The 23120-nt window shown below is 41.7% G+C and overlaps 1 protein-coding gene across 1 annotated transcript in view; it reads right to left on the bottom strand.

Moving 5' to 3' along the window:
* The window catches only part of LOC132080226 (ensconsin-like), a 42663-nt gene extending 22491 nt beyond the window's left edge, over window positions 1-20172 (bottom strand). Inside the window, exons 1-6 of the mRNA XM_059483248.1 lie at window positions 20050-20172; window positions 7084-7179; window positions 6220-6300; window positions 4641-4804; window positions 2573-2687; window positions 1633-1665 (exon numbers count right to left, since the gene is read on the bottom strand). Coding sequence (XP_059339231.1) covers window positions 1633-1665; window positions 2573-2687; window positions 4641-4804; window positions 6220-6300; window positions 7084-7179; window positions 20050-20125 — 565 coding nt within the window. The 5' untranslated portion in view covers window positions 20126-20172. The remainder of the gene's footprint in view (window positions 1-1632; window positions 1666-2572; window positions 2688-4640; window positions 4805-6219; window positions 6301-7083; window positions 7180-20049) is intronic.
* Window positions 20173-23120: the final 2948 nt, after the last annotated feature.

Raw genomic sequence — 23120 nt, 5'->3', positions numbered from 1 at the left:
GACCATATAAGGATTTTTTAGAAAGCCAGCTGAACTTAAATATCCCACACGGCTTAGGAAGATTTTAAACAATAAAGTAACGAGTTCTCAAAGTTAAAAGGAACAACCCTGAAATAGGAATAAATATGAGAAATGTAAAACCAGTCATGGTTCCACATTATCCACCCCACACATCATAGCTTCATGTTTGAAACATTAACATAAAATCAAACACAATTTTCAAACAATGTGGGTGCACAAGGGTTTGCCTAGGACATTGCATTACCTGTTTATCTCCATAGCAATTTTTTTCCAGATTGGTGCCAAGTTACCCAAATTGATCTACTGCTGCTGAACTATCTACATAGTTATTTTATGATGCATAAATCACAGTTTAAACACTTATTATTATATCAGGAGCATTTGTGTTGGAGGATATTTTATCTTAAATGTGCTTCAGCAGCACTGAAGATCTTCCTCCACAATGCAAAGAACAGACAAAGCTCATTTCCTCACACAAATCAGGAGAGAGCAAAGAACATTATTTTGTGCTTGTTAGTAGAATAAAACCCAGTGCTTCCTTAAACATGTAGGACAAATGTGATTTCCCAGTTTCAAGGTTAAATGATACTTGGTAGTGTGAGATAGTGAATGGATTTATCTATGTATCCAAGGAAAACATGTAAAATAGATAAACTAACCCAGCCAAACTGGATGATTTTGGAGAAAATCAGGGGCTCATGATGTGCAGGGCAAGGGAGGAGAAAAGTTAACTAAAATACACATGCTTCTGCTGTGTTGCCAGAGTAGTTAAACCATGCTCAGTCAGACCTCAGTGCATTTTCAAGTCTCACTTGTGTGTGTCACAGACAGCTGCACTGCATTAGTAACGTTGTGGGCACGCACAGACTGCCAGGACTCAGACTCAGCTGGGTCTCAGCTGAGAGTTTTCACCCCAATCTAGCTACAGGGAGTAATTCTGCTTATTAAACATTTGTATCAGTGATCCAAAGCATTTCTATGAATGGCCCAGTCTGTAAACTGGAAAGTGCCAGAAATCCAATGAAAACACATTTCATGTACAGAATTACCTTTAGGTAACTGGGACAGCTCTGATTTTGCAATACCCTTCATGGGAAAAGTATCAAACTGCTCAAGAGACCCATTCCCTTTCAAAAAGTTTCACTAAAATATCTTTGATTTTGCAAATGTGACTTCAACTGCTGGTATACCAAAGCAAGAGGGAAACAAACCAAGACCTACCATGTACTTTCTGCAAAGCAATGAGAGTCTGAAACTGCCCTTAAACCCTCCAAACACCACTGAACTAATTTATGTTCAAATACATGCCCATAGAAATTTCTCTTCTCCCTGTGCTGTATCCAGACCTCTTTAAAAACCCAAATGCATGTAGCCTTTCCCTGAGAATTCCCTCAGCATGCCATGACTTAAGCTGTAGTTGAATTAGCTGGGAGGGATAGCCAAAATGAGGGGGGCTGCTTTCTACTTAGGGATCACATTTGTTGCACAGCTGGCCAAGATCCAGGAAAAGATCTAAAGAAGATGGTTTTCCTTAGTGTGAGAAGAACTCAAGCCTCAAAGGTTAGTAGAGAGTGTAAAATAACAGAAAAAGAAAATTTTAGAAATCTATACCACCAGTTCCACCTTCATCAGTGCTCTGTTGTTCTGTAGAAGAAGAAGGTTTGTAAGTGAAGTCATGAGGTCAAATAGCAAAAGAAATGCAAATTAACCACAAATTGGGGATGCTGCATATCAATATCAAAGCACTTTCAAACATGTTACAAACACACACTCAAGCTGACAGAAAATGACAGTACCGCACTCAGTACAGTTCCACCAATATAGAGGATAGGCTGAACTAAAGCATTTTTGATTTATTTTATTCTTGGCCAATAACTTATGTTATTTATTGGTGGTTAGGTAGTGCATGAAAAGATCCCTTCCACTGCAATCTTTATTTGCTGGTCTGATTTCAGAATGTTTACAAGCAGAAACAGTTAATTGTGGAACAGCAAATTATCTCAGTTCAAATTAAGGACTGTTAAAATGCATCACCTAATCCAGAACAGAATTCATGTTCCAAGAAGCTTGGACTGTCCACCACATATCCTTACCCATTACTGGGCATTCAAATGATCAGTCAGCATTCTGTAACTCCAAGGGTGTGTTTTAAACATTTTAGATGTGATATTAGAGGACAACTGGGTACTTTTGGTTTCATCACCAATCCCAGCACTCCATTACATGAACTTCATTTGAAGGATTCTGAATTATCTCAGTATTACAGATCATGATTCCCCTTGGCTGATGTTTGAGGGCTGGCAGTGCTGTCACGTGCTGTATCTCCCATGGAGCTTCTCTCCAGCTCTTCCCAAGGTCAGAAATAGCTCTGAGTCTGAGCAGCATTTCAGGGCAAGTACAGATATGACACCTCCCAGGAGCTACCCACAGATCCTGCTTTCAGATCCCAGATAGGAAAGGATGCCCAGGTCCCTGTGAATAGTGCTCCACCTGCCAGTGTTCACACAGAATATTCCATTATTTCAGTCCTACTAAACCCAGTGCTGCTTACCTGTTTTGCCTTCTGAGTCTGGAGTTACAGACCCCCCCCATGACCATCTCTTCTGTCGTGTTTCCAGGCGCTGACTCCGCTCCAAGGTGCGGTGCAGAACTGCTTCATAGCGCTCCTACCAAACAACAGCTCCATGAAGCTTCACTGCTAACCACAGCCATGCCAGGGAACAAGATACAGACCCCCTCCCGTCCCCAGTATGATTTATAATCTGTTTTACCAGGCTGCTGTTACAAAAATTATCATGCAAAGAATGCTGGAGGTAATTAATGGCTTCAAAACACTGCAAACATGATTAGGTTGAGCTAAAGCACAGATAATCTATTCTACTCTTTACTTAAAATAGCCACCAAACAGATTTCCTATTCAGTAAACAGCACTACTTATTTTCTAAATAGGGATGAACCCCAAAGTGAGCAAAAGTAACCTGTTACCCTTGAAATATTTATATCATCCAGTTATTTCTAAAAGGTGATAAAAATTCGCCATTATAAAATACCAAGTATAAAATTAGAACTGTAAAAATAATGACCCAGGTCTTAACAGACACTGACAGAATGAGAGATGTGATGAAATCAGGAACAGCAAGACATGAAGGCAAAAGTACAATAGAAGACCAATCAACTTCAGGCCTCAGCAGCCATTGCTGACAGGACATAGGGGGCTGAAAGAAGCTTTTGCTGCTGTCTCCAGAACCAGTAACTGCCAGCAGGGGAGCTTTAGCTCTTGTGCATAAGATGAACTGTGCTGGACTCTTTCTTGCCAGCCAGGTTTCCACACGTGTCAACAACACATTTCTCTTGTGGAATAGTTATATCCCAAGTGATCTTTTGCAGCAGTATTTTCTGCAGATACACTGCAGTAAGATGTCAAGGGAACTCATTATACAGTCATTTCTCCCACTTGGGGACACTAGATTTTCACCTCCTTTCAACACCATTTCACAACACAAACTAAAGAAGTCACCATGCAAAACACACAATGTAAACCTGAAAGGAAGGGAGGATTCTGCTCACTGGTAAAAGATAAAACTAGAAGTTTTTGTTTGAAATATAGAGCTTAGTTCCCCTCTGTTAGAGAAACCTGAACTAGAGTTTACCTAAGGTGCCAAAGTACCCAGACATTATGTAATCTGTAGATTGTATTTCCATGGAGGTATCTGCAGTGCAGCAATTCTTCAGTCAGAGTTAAAGACATAGGCTTCACTTTACAAATGACAGAAATGAGCTGAAGACCTCAATACAGTGAGCTCAGAGATATGCAGAATACCTGAGGAGCAGGGGGGAGACAGGTATCTGAATCCTCACCACAGCTAGTGGTCTTCAAGATTTTTAGAACCACTCCCTTTTCCACAGTATTTGCTACTGTGCTACTGCTCCTCCCTTATTAGAAGATTAACTAAACAAGACCGGGCTGAAAAAGCTAACAATAAGAACTTGCACGTTTAATATGCACTAACAGAGCTACTTGTCAAAAGGATGGAATAACTTCATGTATTTATTTCTGCTGTCAGCTACTATCCATTGAGTAAGTCCCAAACTCAAATTCTGCTCTGCCTGTCCATGTGCAGTCAGAGCAAAGGCCAGTGAGAACAGACACCACACAGTTCAAAGCAGCAAATGACAAATACACAGATAACATCAGCACCTTTCATCATACAGGAATGAATTCTGATTTAGAAGAATTAAGAGAATGTGAGTCTCAGGCCACAGCAGGGCTCCAAGAGAAGTCTAAGATCTGTCACCCACACTGATTTACAGAGAGACTCTACAAGGTGCTCTGAAGGTATCTGGAAATATAGGAATATGGGGTGGGGGTTTTGCTCATGTGAAAAGAGCCAGTGGTCAAACAGCCACAGCTCCTGAAGTCCTGAGTGCCTCAGCTACAGCCAAAGCTCCATGGGGAAGGTGGACATGTGCCTACATAGCCCACTGTAGATGTGGAAAATACTTTTATGTTCTAACACATTCATCATCTCCCTGAGTTTCTCATTCACAGCACTTCAGAGCATGGTAATGTAGGAAAACAATGTAGTTCTTGTAAACTATGGAACTTTGATGTGTGTTACCTTTTCCTCCTCTATTCTTTGTTTCCTCTTCTCTTCTACTGCTGCCCTCCGTTGTTCCTCTTTTTGCTTCATTTCTTTTAGCTTTCTCTGCCTTTCTTCTAACTGTTTTTCATACTGGAGTTTTGCTTTTCTCTCCTTTTCAAGGATTTGTGTCTCTTTGGCAGCTGTAAGAATATTTTACAGAAAAAATTAAAATTAAACTTAGCCATTCATGGATACTGCAATGCAACTTACAAGCAAGAGACTATCCAAGCAGAATTCTTACCACCTGAAGTGAAAATGTACAGGAAGATGAGCTTGCAGAGGTGACAACAAACAACAGACTCATCTTTAATTCTGTCCCCAGGCTGGAAGTGGAATTAGAACTTTGCCTGCTACTAGGCTTTACTGTCTAGACAGGAATATCAGGATATGTATATTCCCTAAATTAAGCATATACCTTTCTTATCAACATAATAGTGATGTCTCTGTAAGGAAGCTGTAAATTAAAAATCAAAAAGCAGAATTTTCTATGTTGTAGCTTTTTTTAAAGAACAAAATATAATAGTATTTAAGGCACTGAATGACAAGATGGGAAGACCCTACAGTTCCTGCATCAGAGTTCAAAATAGTTCTATCACCATTCCCTGCAGCCTCCAGCAAGGAACAGCTGTGTGCAGTTCAACAGGAAGCCTCAGGTCCTGTGACACAAAGCTAGAATGCACAGAGAGTATTTTCCATGGCCAGACAGATGAAATGAACCAAGAGACCAGATAATCACACCAACAATGCACAGGCAGCATCTACACATAGGGCCTCCAAAATATTTCTGAATTTTATATGTGTCATAATACTACCCTGTTCCCATATTAGGATAACACAATAATTCCTGTTGTTGTGGGTTTTTGCTTTTATGTTGAGAAACAAACACACAGCTCAGAGAGACATCTCTCCTCACAAGCTGGGAGCCCAAGGCCCAGCACTGCAGGGCACACTGTGACCCTTTCATCTCCTGCTACACACACACATGCACTGATTCACATCACAAACAGCACAAAGCTGGGTGAGAGCTTTCTGCTGTTATCTAGTTCAGATTCCCTGCTAAGATAAAGTGTATACTGCTGACACTTCAATGCAGGAGTCATTTCAGTGTGCTGGGAAACAAGGGAAGCAGTGTTCAAGGCAAACAAGCCATTCAAGTAGCTAAATCTTTTTTTGTTTTCTCTGAATCAGCATTCTCCAAACATCAGTTTTCAGGGCTATAGGAAGGAGTTCTAAGCTAAAGGTTCTATTTTCCAAAGTAGTTTTGTTAAGGCTTTCAGTAAGGAATTAGCAAAATTTGCTGGGTTGGTCATTAAGAAATGGAAGGTCAGAAGTGACACAGAGCTTGAACAAGCTACAACTCTCTACAGTGTTCTCTCAAATCAAAACCTTCTTCATTCAGGTTCACAGATGGACACTGATGCAAGACCAAGAGCAGACCTTGTCTCTTGTCCCCAGCAAGCTGACAAAAAGTGACAAAACATGGAGTAAGTGGGACAGTAAATCCTTTAAGAGAAACATTTTAGAAAATGATATTTGAAGTGAAACATGAAAATACCATGTTGCTTTTCCCGCTCTTCTCTCCGCTCCCTGGCCAGCCTTTGCCTTTCTTCTGTTCTTAGCATGGAACCATCTATCACTGTCAAAACAAAAATTGAAGACACATAATTGTCAATGATTTTGAACATTCAAATTTAAATAAAATGTCAAAAGTTTTCCCTATCAAAAGGAGAATGAAACTTCCTGAGAGATGCCCACACCACCAAATCACTGCACACTCTATTTAGAGATAAAAGACACCATCTGAAAAATTCACAGAAAGCTGAACATCGCCCTCTTCCCTCTTTCCATTCCCTCATAATTCTATTTTTAACAGGTGCAAGAGAAAGCAGACATCATATTAAAGGCTCAATAGGTACAGGCAAAGAAAAGCCTAAGTCAGACATGTGAGAACATACCCTATTCCAAATTCAGCCTGAATTGTACATATTAACTCCCATGAACAAGAATAACAGGAATTTAGGAAAATGTCATCTGGGAACAGATAGTTCACCTGTCATTACAAATTCAGAGCACTGTAGGACAGCTCATTTGCAGACTAAGCAGAACCAAGACATAGGCAGTCTTTGCAGGTATAAAAACTTGAAATTCAGCAAGAAGTGAGCTGGTAACTTGCCCAGTTACCATCATTTATCTTTGCTGTCATGCCCTGCTTACAAGACAGGCAACACCAACTGAACTCTGAGCCAGTGAAAAACAGAAACCTGTCATCAAAACCAGACACACAAACCATCTACCAGGTGCCCTGATGCCTCCTGAAGAAAGAGCACCAAACTTTTCTCTAAATATGTTCTTTTCAATCCCTACTTGCCCTCCCTTGTGAGCCCAGCACTTCATTAAGAGCAATGACCTGTAATTATACCTGGTTTAGTTGCTGTCTTTATTGAGGTCTGGACTGTAAGAGGGCTAATGCCACTTTGGCTTCTTCTTTCTTCTGCTATGGCTTGGGCTGCAGCAACTGTGAGAAAGAATCAATCCACATTAACAGAAGCTCTACAACTGAAACTCATGAAAGAAATATCCAAAATAAATACATAAAATTCTACTTGAGGTCGCTGATGCTTTTATTAAATAGCTAACTGGGGGCTGCTCAACTTGTGAGGAAAAATTTGTCATGAGACTTGAGACCTGGCAAAGCATTTTGTTGTAAAAATATTTATCAAACCTTATGTTTTAAGACTACAGAGTTTCAAAGATCAAACCTATTTAATAACACTTCCAAAACAAACTCCATTATTTTGCAAAGCTGTATGTGACTTACACTTAATAACAGAAAGTCTTTGCTGCCACATGAGCATTTGTGGGCTGCACACAGGTATGTAATAACCCATTAGCACTACTAGAATCATATTCTGATGAGACCCAAGCAGGGAGAGGTCTATGAAGACCTGTCATTACCTCATGACATGCAAGACAAAGGGGATTAGCTGCATAAAGTAAACCACTGAGGGAGGCTTACAACATACTTCTGAAACAAGAGCTTCAAAAATAAATTTTAATTATAAATTAGACTCCAAAACAGTAAATTGAGCATTTGTGCAGAGACTCATTCACATTATCTGAGTTTCACCAAGGTAACTTCAGCAAAATGCAGGGCAACAACTCACAGATAATCACACAGAAAGGAAATGCTACCAATATTACTTTTGTTAAATAAAAAAAACCATTAACAATTTACTGTATCACTCTTCCCAGATTTTCTTTGTTTTGGTATCAACCTTCACCAATCACCTTGCAGGGTGTGAAGAGTTACAAGGAAAGCAGGCAGGGCACCCTGTAGGACAGCATCAGCCCAGTGCCCTGCACAGCTGCACACAAGTGTCCCCACACAGTGCCACCCTGCTGTCCCCTTGCCTGACAGGCCCTGGGAGCTCAGCTGCCTTCCATGGGAAAGCCCAACTTCAGGGGAAGAGGGAACAAACCCACACATGAGAAAGTTGAGGGCAGTTTTACACAGAAAAGGCAAACCCACAAAAGGAACACGTAACATGCTGTGATCTCACCCAGAACATGCAGGACCAATAGTACAAATTGCTGTTATATTTTAAGAATGGCAACTACAACTTTGCCAATGATCTGACTTCCCTTTAATAAGAGGAGTGCAAAATGCAAAAGAGGAAGGAAGAATCTCCCTCTTCTCCATGCATTGCCATGACAACTAGTTGTGTCATGGTAATAACCCTCCCTAAGGCTGTGCCCAAGAACAATCACCTCAAAGTGCTTAATCCCATGTGATTTCAGTGATAAATGCTGATTACAATACTTATTCAGCAACTCTAAATTGTCACTCGCAGCTGTTGCCATGTCTTGAATTAATTTCTCACTGCAGCAGCAAACAAAAGTCTTCCTCAACCCATCCTATACATCTCTGAGGCTCTTTTCACACAAGTCACAGACCAGATACACTACAACACGATGAGATTACCAACTGGCAAAAAAATAGCTTAAAAAAGGCTCACTGTTTTTTCACTCTTTAGATCAGACAAAATTCTGATTTTTGTACACTGTTGCATGTCACATGGATGGGAATCCTGCCCAAAAAAACACCAAGTGGAGAACAACAGAATTATCTATTCTAACCCAAATAGAAGTGCAAACAGCCAGAGGAAGAGCAGCCCCACTGCAGGTGTTCTGAGAGCAGAAATGTACAACCAGGGCATTCATATCCAATGACACCTTTGTACATCACAAAGGCTGAAGGAACACAAGCTTCTTGAAATACCACTGAGATTTCAGACAAATCCAGAAATCCAGATACATCTTTCCTCAAAGGAGGAGGCAGTGGTGCCCAGGAAGCCTGAGCTAACTGAGGCAGGAAATTATCCCAACAGAACAAAGTCACTCTGCAACTAAACCAGCTTCAGTTAAGACCAACATTGGAATTTTGCTTTAAAGTTGAAATATCCAAATTTCTATAACAAAGTTATAGTAAGAAGCAACCTGCAATTAAACAGGTACAATATTAATTTTATTTTACTTGCAGAAGTATTTTCCTATTAGAAATCTTGGTGAACAAAGCAGCCATAATGGATATGGGAGATTATGTATTTATTTACTCAATCAAAGATAAATGCACAGTTGGAATAATGTTCATGATTAGAAGGCACTGATTTAAAAATGTGTTAAATCTGCAAAGCAATTAGTCAGTTTATTTTAATTAATTCAGGTTGCAAAAGATTGAGATTCTGTAAGACAGAAAAGTGGGTTACAGAAACAGTTCAGCTTGCAGAGGACACAGAGGTGAAAAAACTCTAGAAATATCCAGCCAGAGGACTCTGCACATCAACGTTTTTTGTATGTCAGCTAAAATATTCTATGTTCACTCCTTCAGTGCTTCATTATTTGCATAGAAACAATGTGCTTCCACATTTGAAAGCAGCAGATTTAAGCTACAAGGTGTGCACCTTCATGTCACACGGATGTGATCCATTTCACCAACAGAAAGCCAGAATCAAATGTGAACTGGGGATCTGAACAGAAGATTAATAAAAGGGGGACAGACATCACATTAGATACACTCCTGAAATACATGAGCTCAGTTTCACCAAGTTCTAGTCAACAGACAGGTTTTATGGCCCTTGACAATTTCATTGTAAATTTACAATACAAAACTGTGATTTTCAAAGTCCACATTTTCCTACAGTAAAAGAAAATGCATTGCATGTTGTTGCACTATGCAATCTTTAAGAAATACCTATCTTATTTTGCTTTGATATGATAAAATAAACCTTAATAATTACTATATTTAAATGGTTTTTGGCACAGATATTTATAATTTCTCTGCCTAGTTTTCCATAATGAATGTAGCAGTCTGCTATAGAGTGAAGCTTCATGGAAAAGTATTTTCCATAAAATATATCTCTGTAAAACACAGAGCCTAATACCTCTGTAATGAATCAGAATACCCCAGAACAGGAAACATTTAACAACCATTTCACTAGAATCTGTGTCACATGTTGCATTAATGGGGGGGTGCCTTCATGGACATATTCAGCAAACTCCCTGGAGAGGAAAAATTCTCTTAGAGTCAAATTATATCTCATTTCTATTCTGAGCTTGCCCTCCCACAGCAGTCTTTCACAACAATATTTTGTGATCAGCATAATTTGTGTGTTTATTTTACAGTAGTCTACCTTTAAGTGCTCCAGGTAAAATCAATAAAAATATAAGCCATGCATGAGGCTAATAATAATATCTGCATTCATGCATAATAAAATAGAGCTATTTGAACCATGAAATGATTAGGTAATTTGGGAAGCAGTTTTCCTTCTGTGCCCTCATCACCATTTAGCACCCCAGGTCTGGCCAAGCAAATCAGAGATAAACCAAACCCACAGAAGCACCAGGAGGTGACATTCTAGATAAATCCAACTCTCCCAATTTCACTTCCAGCTCACGATCCCCTGACAGTGCAGGTGCTGAGGTGCCTCCCTCACACAGAGCATGGCAGTACCTCCCTTCCCTGATCAGGTTTCCAATATGCCCTGAAGAGACCGGCGCTAAAAATAAACCTTGATTTCTATTTCAACCCCTGCACACGGCTAATACCCCGGCCCTGCCAAGACTGGCAAAGAACCCACTGCTGTTCTTAGTAAACCTCATTAGAGACTGAGGCAGCTCCATCCCTTCACCCAGTGAGCTCCAGGCCTTCCATCCCATCCCCTGCCCTACTCTCCCTTCCCTTCCCTTCCCTTCCCTTCCCTTCCCTTCCCTTCCCTTCCCTTCCCTTCCCTTCCCTTCCCTTCCCTTCCCTTCCCTTCCCTTCCCTTCCCTTCCCTTCCCTTCCCTTCCCTTCCCTTCCCTTCCCTTCCCTTCCCTTCCCTTCCCTTCCCTTCCCTTCCCTTCCCTTCCCTTCCCTTCCCTTCCCTTCCCTTGTGGAACTACAGAGAGAGCAGAATGTTCTGACTTTCACAGCAATCCTTCTGCTTCTTATGATTTAATGACTTGTTATGCAAAGCAAATGAAAAAATCCCAGGCTAAGCTTCTGAAATGGAGGGTGTTAGGAGGGGTCCTGAATGTTAAGCATTGTTATGATTTTAAGTGTCCATAAAAGTTTAAAGCAGGTAACAAGAAGCCAATAAGCAACCCATGAATCAAAAGTGAACCTTCCAGCAAAATATCTCTGATTTTATAACAAGCTGTGCCAAATCTGCAAGCCTCCATTTTTGTCTTGCTCCACTAAAGGGAGATACTGTTTGCCAGTAAGTGTTCAGATTCTTTAAAAGTTTTGTACATACTTTCAGGAAAGATGAGGAAAGTCAGCATTCAAGTTTGAGATTTCCATGCACTGCCTTTGAAGCTGATTTCCAATCATTAATTAGCATAGGTTAAGACAAACAGATGCAAGATCATATGTTTGAAGCTTTAAGAAAAATTAGGTATTGGCTTTTACACTTCTCCTTGCCAGATGACAGCAGAGGAAGGATGCACCTTCACACAAACAAGTGGACAACACAGAAAGTTTTTAATGATGAAGAGAAGCCCTCTCTGTGTGCATTCCTCTTTTCCCTGTTTTCCCCTTTTCTGTCTCCCCCCGTTGACCCTCACATCCCATCTCTGGGCTGCAAGGACTGACAGGCTCCACAAACAAACACACACGTGAGCTTCCCTGTAGGCACCTTCTGACGGAGCAGCTGGGAGGCAGATGGTTCTCCTGTTTTGTCTGGGCAGCCACCAGATGGGAAGCACAGACATCTCCAGAAAGCAGTGCACACTCTCAGCCTCATCAGGCTACAAGAGCTTCCTGTTGTCTTATCCCTATCCCAGACTCCATTTGCAAACTTTGTCCTCTATTTATTCCCTACATGGGATACCTATTTTACTACCTTTATGTGCTTTCCTCCCTTGAATACCATTTCCTCAGCTAATCCTGTACAACAATCTGGTTTTGCTCCCAAAGCTCAAGGCAGTTCAGGGTGATTTCTTGAGTTCATCATAAGTTTTGAACCCACTGACACAAGCATTCCTTTGCAGTATATGAATTAGCAGCTCCACAAGCAAGTATTTGAGACATACTTGCAAGAACCTAATTTTTTACTTCTCTTCAAACATTCACATTCAGATCAAGACCTAGAAATGTTTTTTTTTAAATCACATAACTAACAAAATTATTTATTTCTTATAAGGAAACCTGCAAAGATACAGCTGAAGCAATCTCAAAGACGTATGGTACTCATACTATGTACTCAGCCTAGGGCTGAAAGACACCAGGAAGGTTGCTGGTTAATTTTTGCATTGATCTCTGCACATTTTGCCCTAGGGGAAGCACATAATCTAAACCAAACTTGACTATAATATAAGCACAGACCAAGGCATTGAAATTTGTCCTTAACAGAATTAGCAGCCATCTCCAGAGACTTTCTACGGTCAGAGATGTTACACCATTGCTCAACAGCCACACCATCCTCACTTCAGCTGTCTGAGCACTACTGAAAACACATCTGTGGAGTCCCACTGACACTTATTCTCTTATTTTAACCTCACTTACACTGCTCAGCCATGAGTTATGCTTCTTGCTACTTAATGGAAAAAGCAACTGCCAGGACAATGCTTAGAAAGGACAAAGACATGTCACCAACTCTTGCAGAAGCCATCATAAGGTTAGTAAGAAGCACTGTCTGTGCTGTGCACACAGGGCTGATAAGATAAATCTATCTCCTTCTCTGGAAAAGATACCTGGCTTCCACAATTTGGGGTTCTTTATTAGTGAGATGTATTATTATTCATCTCCTGAAAGAAATTAAGTGGAATGACAGCAGAAACTCCACTCTCACAAAGACCCTTGTGAACCTTCTCAAGTTTACCTGAAATATTTACCTGTTTTCTGCATACTGGAAATTCCAAAGTATCTTAATACACAGGACTAAAATGAAATGCCCTTACATAATTTCAAGTGGATTCATTGTAAAATTTACTAGTTATGTGACATCAATGCTTGTATATAGGTGTACACAGATTTAACATTCTCAACTGGGCAGAATTAGATACAGGTTTAACAGCTGCAGAAGGACCCAAAAGGTAAAATGGATTATCAATAACCAGTCTGCTGTACAAATAATTGTCTCTATTTTATAGCACTGCCCAGTGCTCAGGAGTACATGTGTCCCTCAATGCAGGACTGGCTCCACAGATGCCAGAGCAGTCCCACTTTAACCTCCTCTGCACAGCTCACTGGAATTCCCACTGGAATTCTAGCTCAAGCACTGGCAAAAGCTACAGACAGAAATCAGCTCTCTGCTTTGGGCTGCCTAACACCGACTCCTCTTCACACTCCTGCAAGCCATGGCAAAAAGTAACTTCAAGCCAAGCCCTTGCTCTCTTCTCTTATTTCACATCTGTTTTTTTCATTGTATTGTTTCTTCCCTTGCCGTGCACTATCCCTAACACTGGCAATAGCTCACTTCTCTCCATGACTTCCCTCTTTCCTGAACAGTCTGGGGTTTTTTGCTTGCTAGAAGCACGGCCTTGAAAACGCTTTTGTGCTCTTGTTTGCAGGCTGTGCCCATTGTTTAATTCACCCAGGCCAAACAATGCCAGCCCAGAGCACAGCCTAGCACCGAGAGTCACAACACACTCAGACAAACCCTGGGAAAACTCCATTTTGAGCTTTCTTCTGGTGCAAGGATAGCAGTTTCTTTCCAAGACAGCAGTGAAAACTACTGCTTTTGCTTTTTACACTTGAAGAATTTCTCATGGAAAATGTAGACCTCATTCAAACACTGTGTGTTTCAGAAGGAGAGACTGGTGCTGGCATTTACCCTCACAGGCCAGTCTCAAATCAAATCACTCCATACAGAAAGTGCTGCAGGACACTGACAGGTCCACAGTGTGTTTAATGCAGCAAACCCTCTTGTCTAAAGCCAAAAAGGGGAGCAAAATGTAAAAGGAATTAAACTGCAAATTTTCTTACAGCTGCACAGTTCACCCAGCTAATTAGAAAATGAAGGCTCTGGGACACTCCAACATGTGCAATGTAAGACTCCAGCACAGTGACCATGAATCAGTTCCTACTCCAAAGAGCTTGAAGGATAAGTGAAAAATGGCAAATGGGTGTAAAAAAAAAAAACAAGTAGGAAAAAAGAACTAAAGAGAAAATAAAGAGACCATATTTCTTTCTAAATTCATTACCCAATGGCAGAAAGTCTTTTCAAGAAATGTAATGTGAGTGAATGTAAGTAAGTGAGTGAATGTGAGTAAGGTGACACTCCCTTATCTGGTCTGGAGATGAGTGTCCTTGGTTTTAATGTCCAGAACACAAAACACAATAATATTGATCAACCCTGTGCTGCAAAAATGTTCCTCTAAGAAGTCCTCTTGGCAAAATTAAACAGAGGATAATCTTTGAAATTAATAAATTAATGAATTCTATTAAATTATGTTCTTTAAGTACAAAGGTCCCTACAGTATTTCCATATTCTTGTAGCCAAGCCCTCTTGGGCTTGGGAGAGGAATTCTAACACTTGGAAGCTTTGAAACACTTGCCCAGAGAACAAGGCACTACAATATCTATTCTCCCTCCCAAGATTCAGGTCAGTGCATTTAAACAACAGAGAGTGTCTGTAAATTAGGAGTCAGTTAAGTACTCATAAAGGAGTATTTTAGAAGTTCCCTGTGAATTATGAATGGAAAAAAACACTATGAGAAAAGACAGAGGTATTCTGAGCATGGCCAGTGGTAACTGCTTTCTTCAAAGGCAACATCAGCTGGGGATTCTTCACCTAGAAAGCAGAACTTCCAAACTGACTGGAATATAAAAATAATTTAGATGAAAACATCTAAATTATTCTGTAATAATTAATGCCAAGCAACTATGTCAGCCTTCCTTAAAAGCAAAGGCTTGGTCCCTTTATGCACAGCATAAATGATGCAGCACAGTGGAGGTTTCTGTCTCTTTCAAACAAAAACAATTCTGAGCAACATTTTTTTCTTCCACGAACCCCACACTCCAAAAATCTTAAACCTCCAGCATCTAGAAAGGTTCTGATTATTGGACAGGCATATGCAAACACACTGAAAGCATATAATCAAGTAAGATTAACCTGGTTGTAAGCTGCATAATTGGAAACTAAATGGCACTAATTTATTTGTGGCAGACAAGAAATTTGCAGTCCCAGTTGGATTTTGAAGTACCACAAGTAATCTGATAACTCATATCCACAGAAGTCATTAAAACTGCATGCTCAGAATTTTATTTGTCAGTGTCCTTTCACAAGAGGACTGCAAGCATCTCCAATTATTTAATCAAATTTAAAGACAATCAGCAGTTTTTGATACCCCTACTTTATTATGACTAACCTAGATTATTTTTTCCATTTATCTTACAGTAACCCATAGTAACCCTTCTTTATTCTCTTATCACCTTTAAGAACTGAAAATTAATAATAGCATACCAGTACTCCCCTGTTTTCTTTTTGAAAAACACAACTGTATGAAGAAACAGCAACCCTTACTTACAGTCACATTTTAGGACTATGCGCAGTTAGGGACAGTGTAAGCCACAACATCTCTGGGCTCTCACCATTGGAATTATGACCCTTGCAAATCATTATTTGCTAAACAGTTTCATCTGAATTGAAGCATGGAAGCCAAATTTATATTCTGCAATTTCAACACATGAAGAAATATGTAGAGAATGGAACACTCAACACAAGAAACTGAAAAAAATATTCTGCATATGCACATGGTTTGGGTGGTTTTTTTTTGTTTGTTTGGCTTTTTCTCCTTACAGCAAGGAGCATATGTCTCCTGAATATATTTGGAGAAATCTCAAGAATTTTAAGTTTTAAATTCTAATAAAACCTTTTATAAACCACTTACAACTGGAAGTAATCTTCAGAATGCTAAGCACCTCAATACATAGCATTCATCTTTCTGAATCAGCATGAAATTATCCCTACCCTATATGATTGTATTTCCCTGAACAAAAAGAAAATGAAATTAGAGCTCATAGCCATCACAATTACATTAAGTTCTCAGCCTGATTTGGGAATGTTCTCTCACCACTGAGATCTACATGAAATCCAATTTCTGTGCAGTTCTTTGCACTTATTGCCTTGGCAGTCTGCAAAGCAGTATTACTAATTTCATGCAAGGAAAAAAGATGAAGCACAAAAGCCCCTCAGAACTTTCTCCAAAGTTCTGAGGAGTCTGACAAATGAAGAAATTGAAGCCAGCCCCAGTGCTCTTGAGCTGGATGCCCCAGTGATGAGCTGCCTTTGCTCTGCAGATGGGACCTGTACCAGTCACTCATTCAAACATCACCAAGTAAAACAACAACTGAATGCTCAAGATGCCTTTCATGCAGCACTCCTGCCCTGCGAGAAACCTGGCAAAGAAATGCTTTCCTTGTCTTGCTGCTTCCCAGGCAAGATCTGAAGCCCACCTCTACTGACAGCCACACTGCAAATCCCAAAGATTTTAAAGGATCCAAATTTGTAAATAAATTCTTTCTGTCTTCCAGCAAGCAGCTCTGACACACAGGTCAACTCATCAATTGTCTGAGATGCTTCTGGGTCCCAAATAATTTCCTCTGACCATCTTCTGTTGTGGGACCAAGACTGTACCCAAGAGCTCTCTAGTACTCCTACAGATGTTGGTGCAAACTTGTGTTCTTATGTTTTATAACTGATCTAGACACCAGATAAATCTGTGCATGTCCCTGACTACCTGCCTGAGCAATGAAGATGCATTATTAATTATCCATCCATCCTCTTTTCATGCCAATTCTGTGTGCATGCACTTGATAAAGCTGTTGCTAAGAACTGTGATCTGGGAAAAATGGACAAAGCCAGACAGTGCCACTTACACTGGGAGAAAAGAACTGATTACATGGAATGAAGTTCTTGTTTTATTAGAAAACTTCCAACCAAACGGGGACCTGCAGGTCATGGAATTTATGCCTGTTGAAAAAGGCACTTTATTTTTTTTCCCCAAACCTGAGACAGGTTTCCTAAAAGATGATGCAGGTCCTGGAAAGGAAAATATGTATGAATAGCATTTAAATATAGTGTTTTGAACAACCTTTGCAACAGCAATTCAATATGTGAGTGGAAATCCTGGCAACAGCACAGGAATACCAAGCTCTAGTAAAAAATCCAAACATTCTCTACCACCCATACTATGAAAAAGAGGAGTTTTTAGTATTCCAGTGAAAATGAAGACAATAAATATAGGCTACAGCAGCTTAAATTACAGGTATTTTTCCTCTGATTACCCACACTACTCAAGGAAAACCTCACTTACTGGATAAACCACAAGTACGCGACTATTCCCCTCTTCTCACATCTTAACAAGCTCAGAAGTACTTATGGCATTAGAACAGGATCAAAAATTCCTCTTCATCCCTGAGGGATGACAGCAGCAAGCATGGATAACAAAAATGGGGTAAGCAACACTGCTGGTTCAGTGTAAAACTACAATGTTAAGTGATGTTCAGAAACCTTAACTGCCTTCTAGTTGTGGTAGCAGATTCTGCTTTTTGTCACCCACATAAAGGAAATAAGATAGGACAAGTGTGTCAGGGCAGAAAATTATTACAAAGGAACTGCAGAACTGGCACTGCAGGCATGAGGTTGCCTGCAGAATCTTAATTACAGTTGATACTCTCTCAAAGAAGCAGAAACACCTTTCTCTTACCTCAACACTAGACTGAATTTGAGAGAATATTTTTCTTGCTAAACATACAAAATTGGAAGTTAGTTACAAGTGGCATCATGGGATTCTACGTGTACAAGGCCTAAACATTAACAAGCACCATCAAGAGGCTGGTCACAGAGAGCAGAAGTGAACAGAACAAGAATTCAGAAGTGTCCTTTAATAAGGACTACAAAGGTATCTATGCAGAAGGTGACTATACAAACAGTATGTACACACACCTCTTAGGCTGCCAGAAAGAGCTGTGGTTTCTCAGCAAGATTTTCTTTATTTATTGTCTTTAAATGTGAGATTCCCAGACACAAGTTCACTGACAAATGGCTGAAGGCACACAACACTGTATTTATTTTGCATAGATGTTTGTTCTCCAGATTGATTGAGACAGCAAAGTACACAACTGCCCCCAGAGCAGCAGAAGCTCCAAGCATTTTTGTTAGCAGGTATTTTGGAAGTGAGGAGTCCCCCCACGCAGCCAAGAGAGCTCAGACAGGCAGGAAGTTCTATCCCTCCCCAAACACGCCCAAGGGGAGCGTGGGACTGAACCTCGAGGTTCCTTCGGGTGTCTTTCTCTTTTTTTTTTTACATCTTCTCCAAACAGCTGCGATATCAGACTTGGCTGCTGCTCACAACTTCTCCAAAGAGCAGCAAATACTGTGGCAAATTATCCTGCAAATTCCACCGTCAACCGCCGGATTGCAAGGATGATTTCTAAACATCATTTGCTCTCTCCAGGGAGTACTACTGACCAGAAGTCGGGAGCAGAGCTGCAGCAGCCTGCGAGCTCACAGTCAGCATTGATTCACTGCACATTAGCACTGAGTTTATCTTTGAGCACATAACTGCTACAAATGCATTCTATGTACACTGAAGTTCAGATTCTGGTTCAGTGACTTTTATCCCCTCAGGGGAAAAAATTCAAAGTCTAGCCTTTCCAGGATCTAGGGAGGGGGGTTGTTTGTTCAACATGATGTGCATATTACAACATGTGCATATCTGAAGGGAGATGGAGCTGCCTGGCCCATGGAGCATTTCCTCTGTGATTTTGGGACTAAATCTAGGTCATGACAGCTGTAACCAAATATGGGTGCCCATCCTTAGAAAAACTTAGCAGCCACCATGTAAGTGCATCCCATATGCAAAATAAAATTCAGCAGTTCTAGCAGGAAGAATAAGGTTCAAACAGACACAGCCTTTGCAGGTGGGAAGTGCTATCTTTTGGTAGATCTTTATCCTTCTGGAGCACTAAACTGTCTTAATTTTGAAACAAAACCAAAAAGTAATTAAATAGTATTTCCAACACCCACCACACTGAAGAAAAATGCCAGATGAGAGTTGTGCATTCAGGACCCTTCGCCAGCACGCCTCTTTATGTAATTACACAGATACACTGAAAACAATCATGCAAGAGGCTCTCAAGAGTAGTTGCTGCACCTAGCCCTAGTTAGTTAGCTTAGATCAAACCACAAGTCTCTTTACTTATTGTTTTTTGTGACTGGGATAAGTAAATGTTTATCTTTTCTAATGCTCACCCACAAAGCTTTTGCATGGAGATGTACCACGAAATGTTGCTGCAAACACATATCGTGCATGCACAATACTCCTTGCAGAGTATCTTATTAAGGACTTTAAGAATAAATAAGCACATAAGCACTGCCAAAACAAAAAGACAAAACCAAAGCAGAGCTTCTTCAGCCCTTTTATAACACCAGTTAAAAAAAAAAAAAAAGTGAAAAGTAAAATCGGGAATTATTCAATATTTGATTAGAAATCAATGCCAGGGGCTGTCTCTGCCTTCTGCACTCGGGACCGAACACATCGCTGGAGCAAACCCTCCGAAAGGAAGAGCCAGCACAGACACCGCGAAGTTGGAGAACCGGTGAAAAACGGGCGGCTCGTGAAAAGCAGCCTCCCCGCACCGCCGCTGCTGAGCCCGCGAGCTGCGGGAGCTCCCGAGCCAGCAATCACCGCCCGGAGCTGCGGGAAGCGGGACCGGGCGGGCAGCGGGCCGGGCCCAGGCAGCCCCGGCGGCCTCCGCTCGCGGTGCCCCTTCCCCGCCCCGGGACGGGGCCGGACGTCCAGCGGGGCGGCCGGGGGGGGGCGGCCGGCGCCAGCCGCGCCCTTGGGCCGCCGGACCCCCCACACACCCCCCGTGCTACCCCTCCCTGCCCGCTCTCACCCATCTGCTCCCGCAGCCCCTTCAAGGAGGAGGAGGAGGAAGCGCAGGACGGGGGCGCCGCACCGCCCTCCGCCATCTTCAGCGCCGGGCCGCGGGAGTGCCGGGCGGGCCGCGGGGCGCGGGGCGCAGTGCGCAGGCTCCGCCCGCTCCCGCCCCGCCGGCACCGGGAGCGCTCCCGCGTCCATCCGGGGCGGCCGCGGCGAGCGCTGGGCGCTGCTTCGGGCTGCGCTTCCACAGGGACGGGGCTGCTGGAGCGGGTCCGGCCGGGGGCAGGGAACCTCCTGCATGGACTGGGGAACCTCCTGCAAGGACTGGGGAACCTCCTGCATGGACTGGGGAACTGGGAGAGACCAAAACTGGGGAACTGGAAGGACTGGGAGTCTGATGGGCAGCGGCTGAGGGAGCCGGGGCTCCGGGAGGCTCAGGGGGGAGCTCATCACCCGTAATGGGACCGTGGAGTGAGCTGGGGCCGGTCTGCTCTGCCGGGTCTGTACGGAGAGGAAACGGCCTCAAACGGCGACAGCAGAGATTCAGATTAGAAAAAAGGAATCCACTGTTCAGGTGGTCAGGTGTTGGAACAGGCTGCACAAGGAGGAGATGGAGTCACCGTCCCTGGAGGTGTTTAAGAGGTGTCTGGATCTGGCGCTGAGCGATGTGGTTTAGGATCATGGAATTGTCAAGGCTGGAAGAGACCTTCACGATCATCAAGTCCACTCAGAGCTGGCACTGCAACCCCTAAACCACATCACCCAGTGCCAGATCCAGAAACCTCTTAAGCACGCCTTTGGTTTAGTGGTTTAGGTGTTGAATATTTTGAATATTCTCTGAACATCTGCCAAAGGGGCCAGTGGAATTGGCCGCCCCACGGGAGCCATCGTGGTCCCCGGTGGCCGGTGCTGAGGGGAGCGTGGCAGGGCACGGCACAGCTCCCCAGATACCCCACAGGGCGGGGCAGTTTGTGTCCCCACAGCAACTGCAAATGTCATCCCATCACTGCAAGGAGCTGGGAACTGGGTGGTCTTTAAGGTGCCTTCCAACCTAAACTACTGTGTTATTAACCATGATGAGTTGCCTCCCATTAGCTCTCAAAGAGAGATGCTGCTCTAGTTGGGTATCAATAAATTTAGGAATAATCTTGTTTTACCTCTGGGTTTGCACTCTGAGAAGAGTGAAGGTAAAGCAGCATCCATGGCCATTCCAAAGGGCAGGCTCTTTGGGCCTTGTGCAGGAAACTCCCTTTGCAACCATGAACAGAAAGTTTGCCTGCCAGTGGGCCAAAAAATTAACCCATAATTGTGATGAATGCAGAAAAAGTAGCAGTAAGATCAGGTAGTATTTCAAAAGAATGAAAAAGGAACCTTTTAAATATTCCAAGTACAGCTCCATTTTAGCTTGAATATTCAGAGCACACACAGACTTGCCCTGTTCTTTGTTTCTTTTTTTTATGTTGGCTATATGTGTGTGCGCAGAATCCTTTGTCTGTTGTTTCCTCTCAGTGTTAATAGAATGTCAATTATTACTAGTAGTATTTAAAACTAAAGGGCAGCTAAAGGGGAAAAATCCCCTACACATTCAATGCCAAATTTCCTAGGTTTATATTTATAATATATGGTAATAACACCTTGCCACTTAGCAATCTCCATGTCCTTTTTACACATGCTGAAATCAAATTTCACCATTCCACTGAGAGACATTCAGATGTTATCCTTATTTTGCAGATGAGAAGACTGAGTCATTGAAATCAAAGTCTCTGGTTATGTCATGAACAAAGCAGCACAGCAAAAAAGCCCAGCCCAGGTTTCTTGATTCCTTGTTCTGTATCCATGTATTTTTCCATCTTCTTTTAATCAGCAACTATCAGAAAATATCACCAAAATGGTTTGTATTCCTTCTCAACAGCAAAAAATACAATACATGTGGTATTAAAAAATGGTCAAACTGCCTGAGAGAATGTAATTTTTAAGTTTTGCAAGCCCCAAAAGCAATATGAAGTTATGGGGCTGTACTTTCCATATCTGTAATAATAAAGTGTTCATTAATGTTTTGAGGTGCCTCTGAATTTTTATTAGGTTACAGTTATTTTCCTTAACTTTCCCATTTCTTTACCACACTGCAATAAAAGGGGTCAGAGTCTATTTATACATTTTTGTTCCTCTGAGAAATGGCATGGGAGCAATCACACTGAAGGGAATGCTTGCAAACAGAATGGGCAACTAAAATTCACTTTCAAATGAGATGGCATTTTCTTTTCTTTCCACTTCAACCAACACATACATGAGTGGTCTCACTGCTTGCAATTTGACTCGCCTGATATTCTGTATGTGCAAAGCTTCAGAGTAGAAGCTATGAATTACAGGAAAGGAAATAAACCAAGTGTTGCACACTCAGGATGTTTGTGGTGGTGCAGTGGAGGCTGTAAAGTTAAAATAAAAAGGCCAAGCACATATAAATTCATGAGAGATAAAAGGACTCTTGAGGTAGAAGTGGGGCATTGTCCCTCCCTGCTCTCCATCTATCTACAAACTGCTTGACAAGCAAATCTTTTATCTTTAGGCACACAGGAACTGAGCTGAGAAAATCTGCCCCAATGTGGAAAATGTGTTATCATTTTCTTTGATGAGCAGTTTAGGAATTTTTGAGCTAATGTTGCAGCAATTGTAAATGTAACATTTGTTATAATAATGTTATTTCCTTTTAGACCTTGTTTCTCAGATTTTCAGTTCAATCATGCAATTACTGCTTTTGCATTTTTGGTGGAACTTCATTAAAATTTTGACCTCACATGGCATCAGCAGGACTTGGAATTGCCTTTCAACTTTGCACAATTTGCAGATTTGATTGTAGTAGCTGATTTATCCTAATCCTTGAAAGACTCCTTCTTTCCATGTCCCTGTGGAAAAATGAATAATTTAATTTTACAGTCACTTCTTCTGTCCTTTTAATTTTCATGTGATAGTTTCTGACAAATCTTCAAAGCTGTTTCAGGCCAAATCACTGATGGGTGCATATTGGCATTGCGAGCTCAGAATCAACAGAGCCCTGGCACTGCATGCAATGTGAGATTCCAGGGG

The sequence above is a fragment of the Ammospiza nelsoni genome, chromosome 15 (genome assembly GCF_027579445.1).
Source record: "Ammospiza nelsoni isolate bAmmNel1 chromosome 15, bAmmNel1.pri, whole genome shotgun sequence".
NCBI lineage: Eukaryota > Metazoa > Chordata > Aves > Passeriformes > Passerellidae > Ammospiza > Ammospiza nelsoni.
Note: the sequence above shows the minus strand (reverse complement) of the source record. Positions and strands in the feature narration are given on the sequence as shown.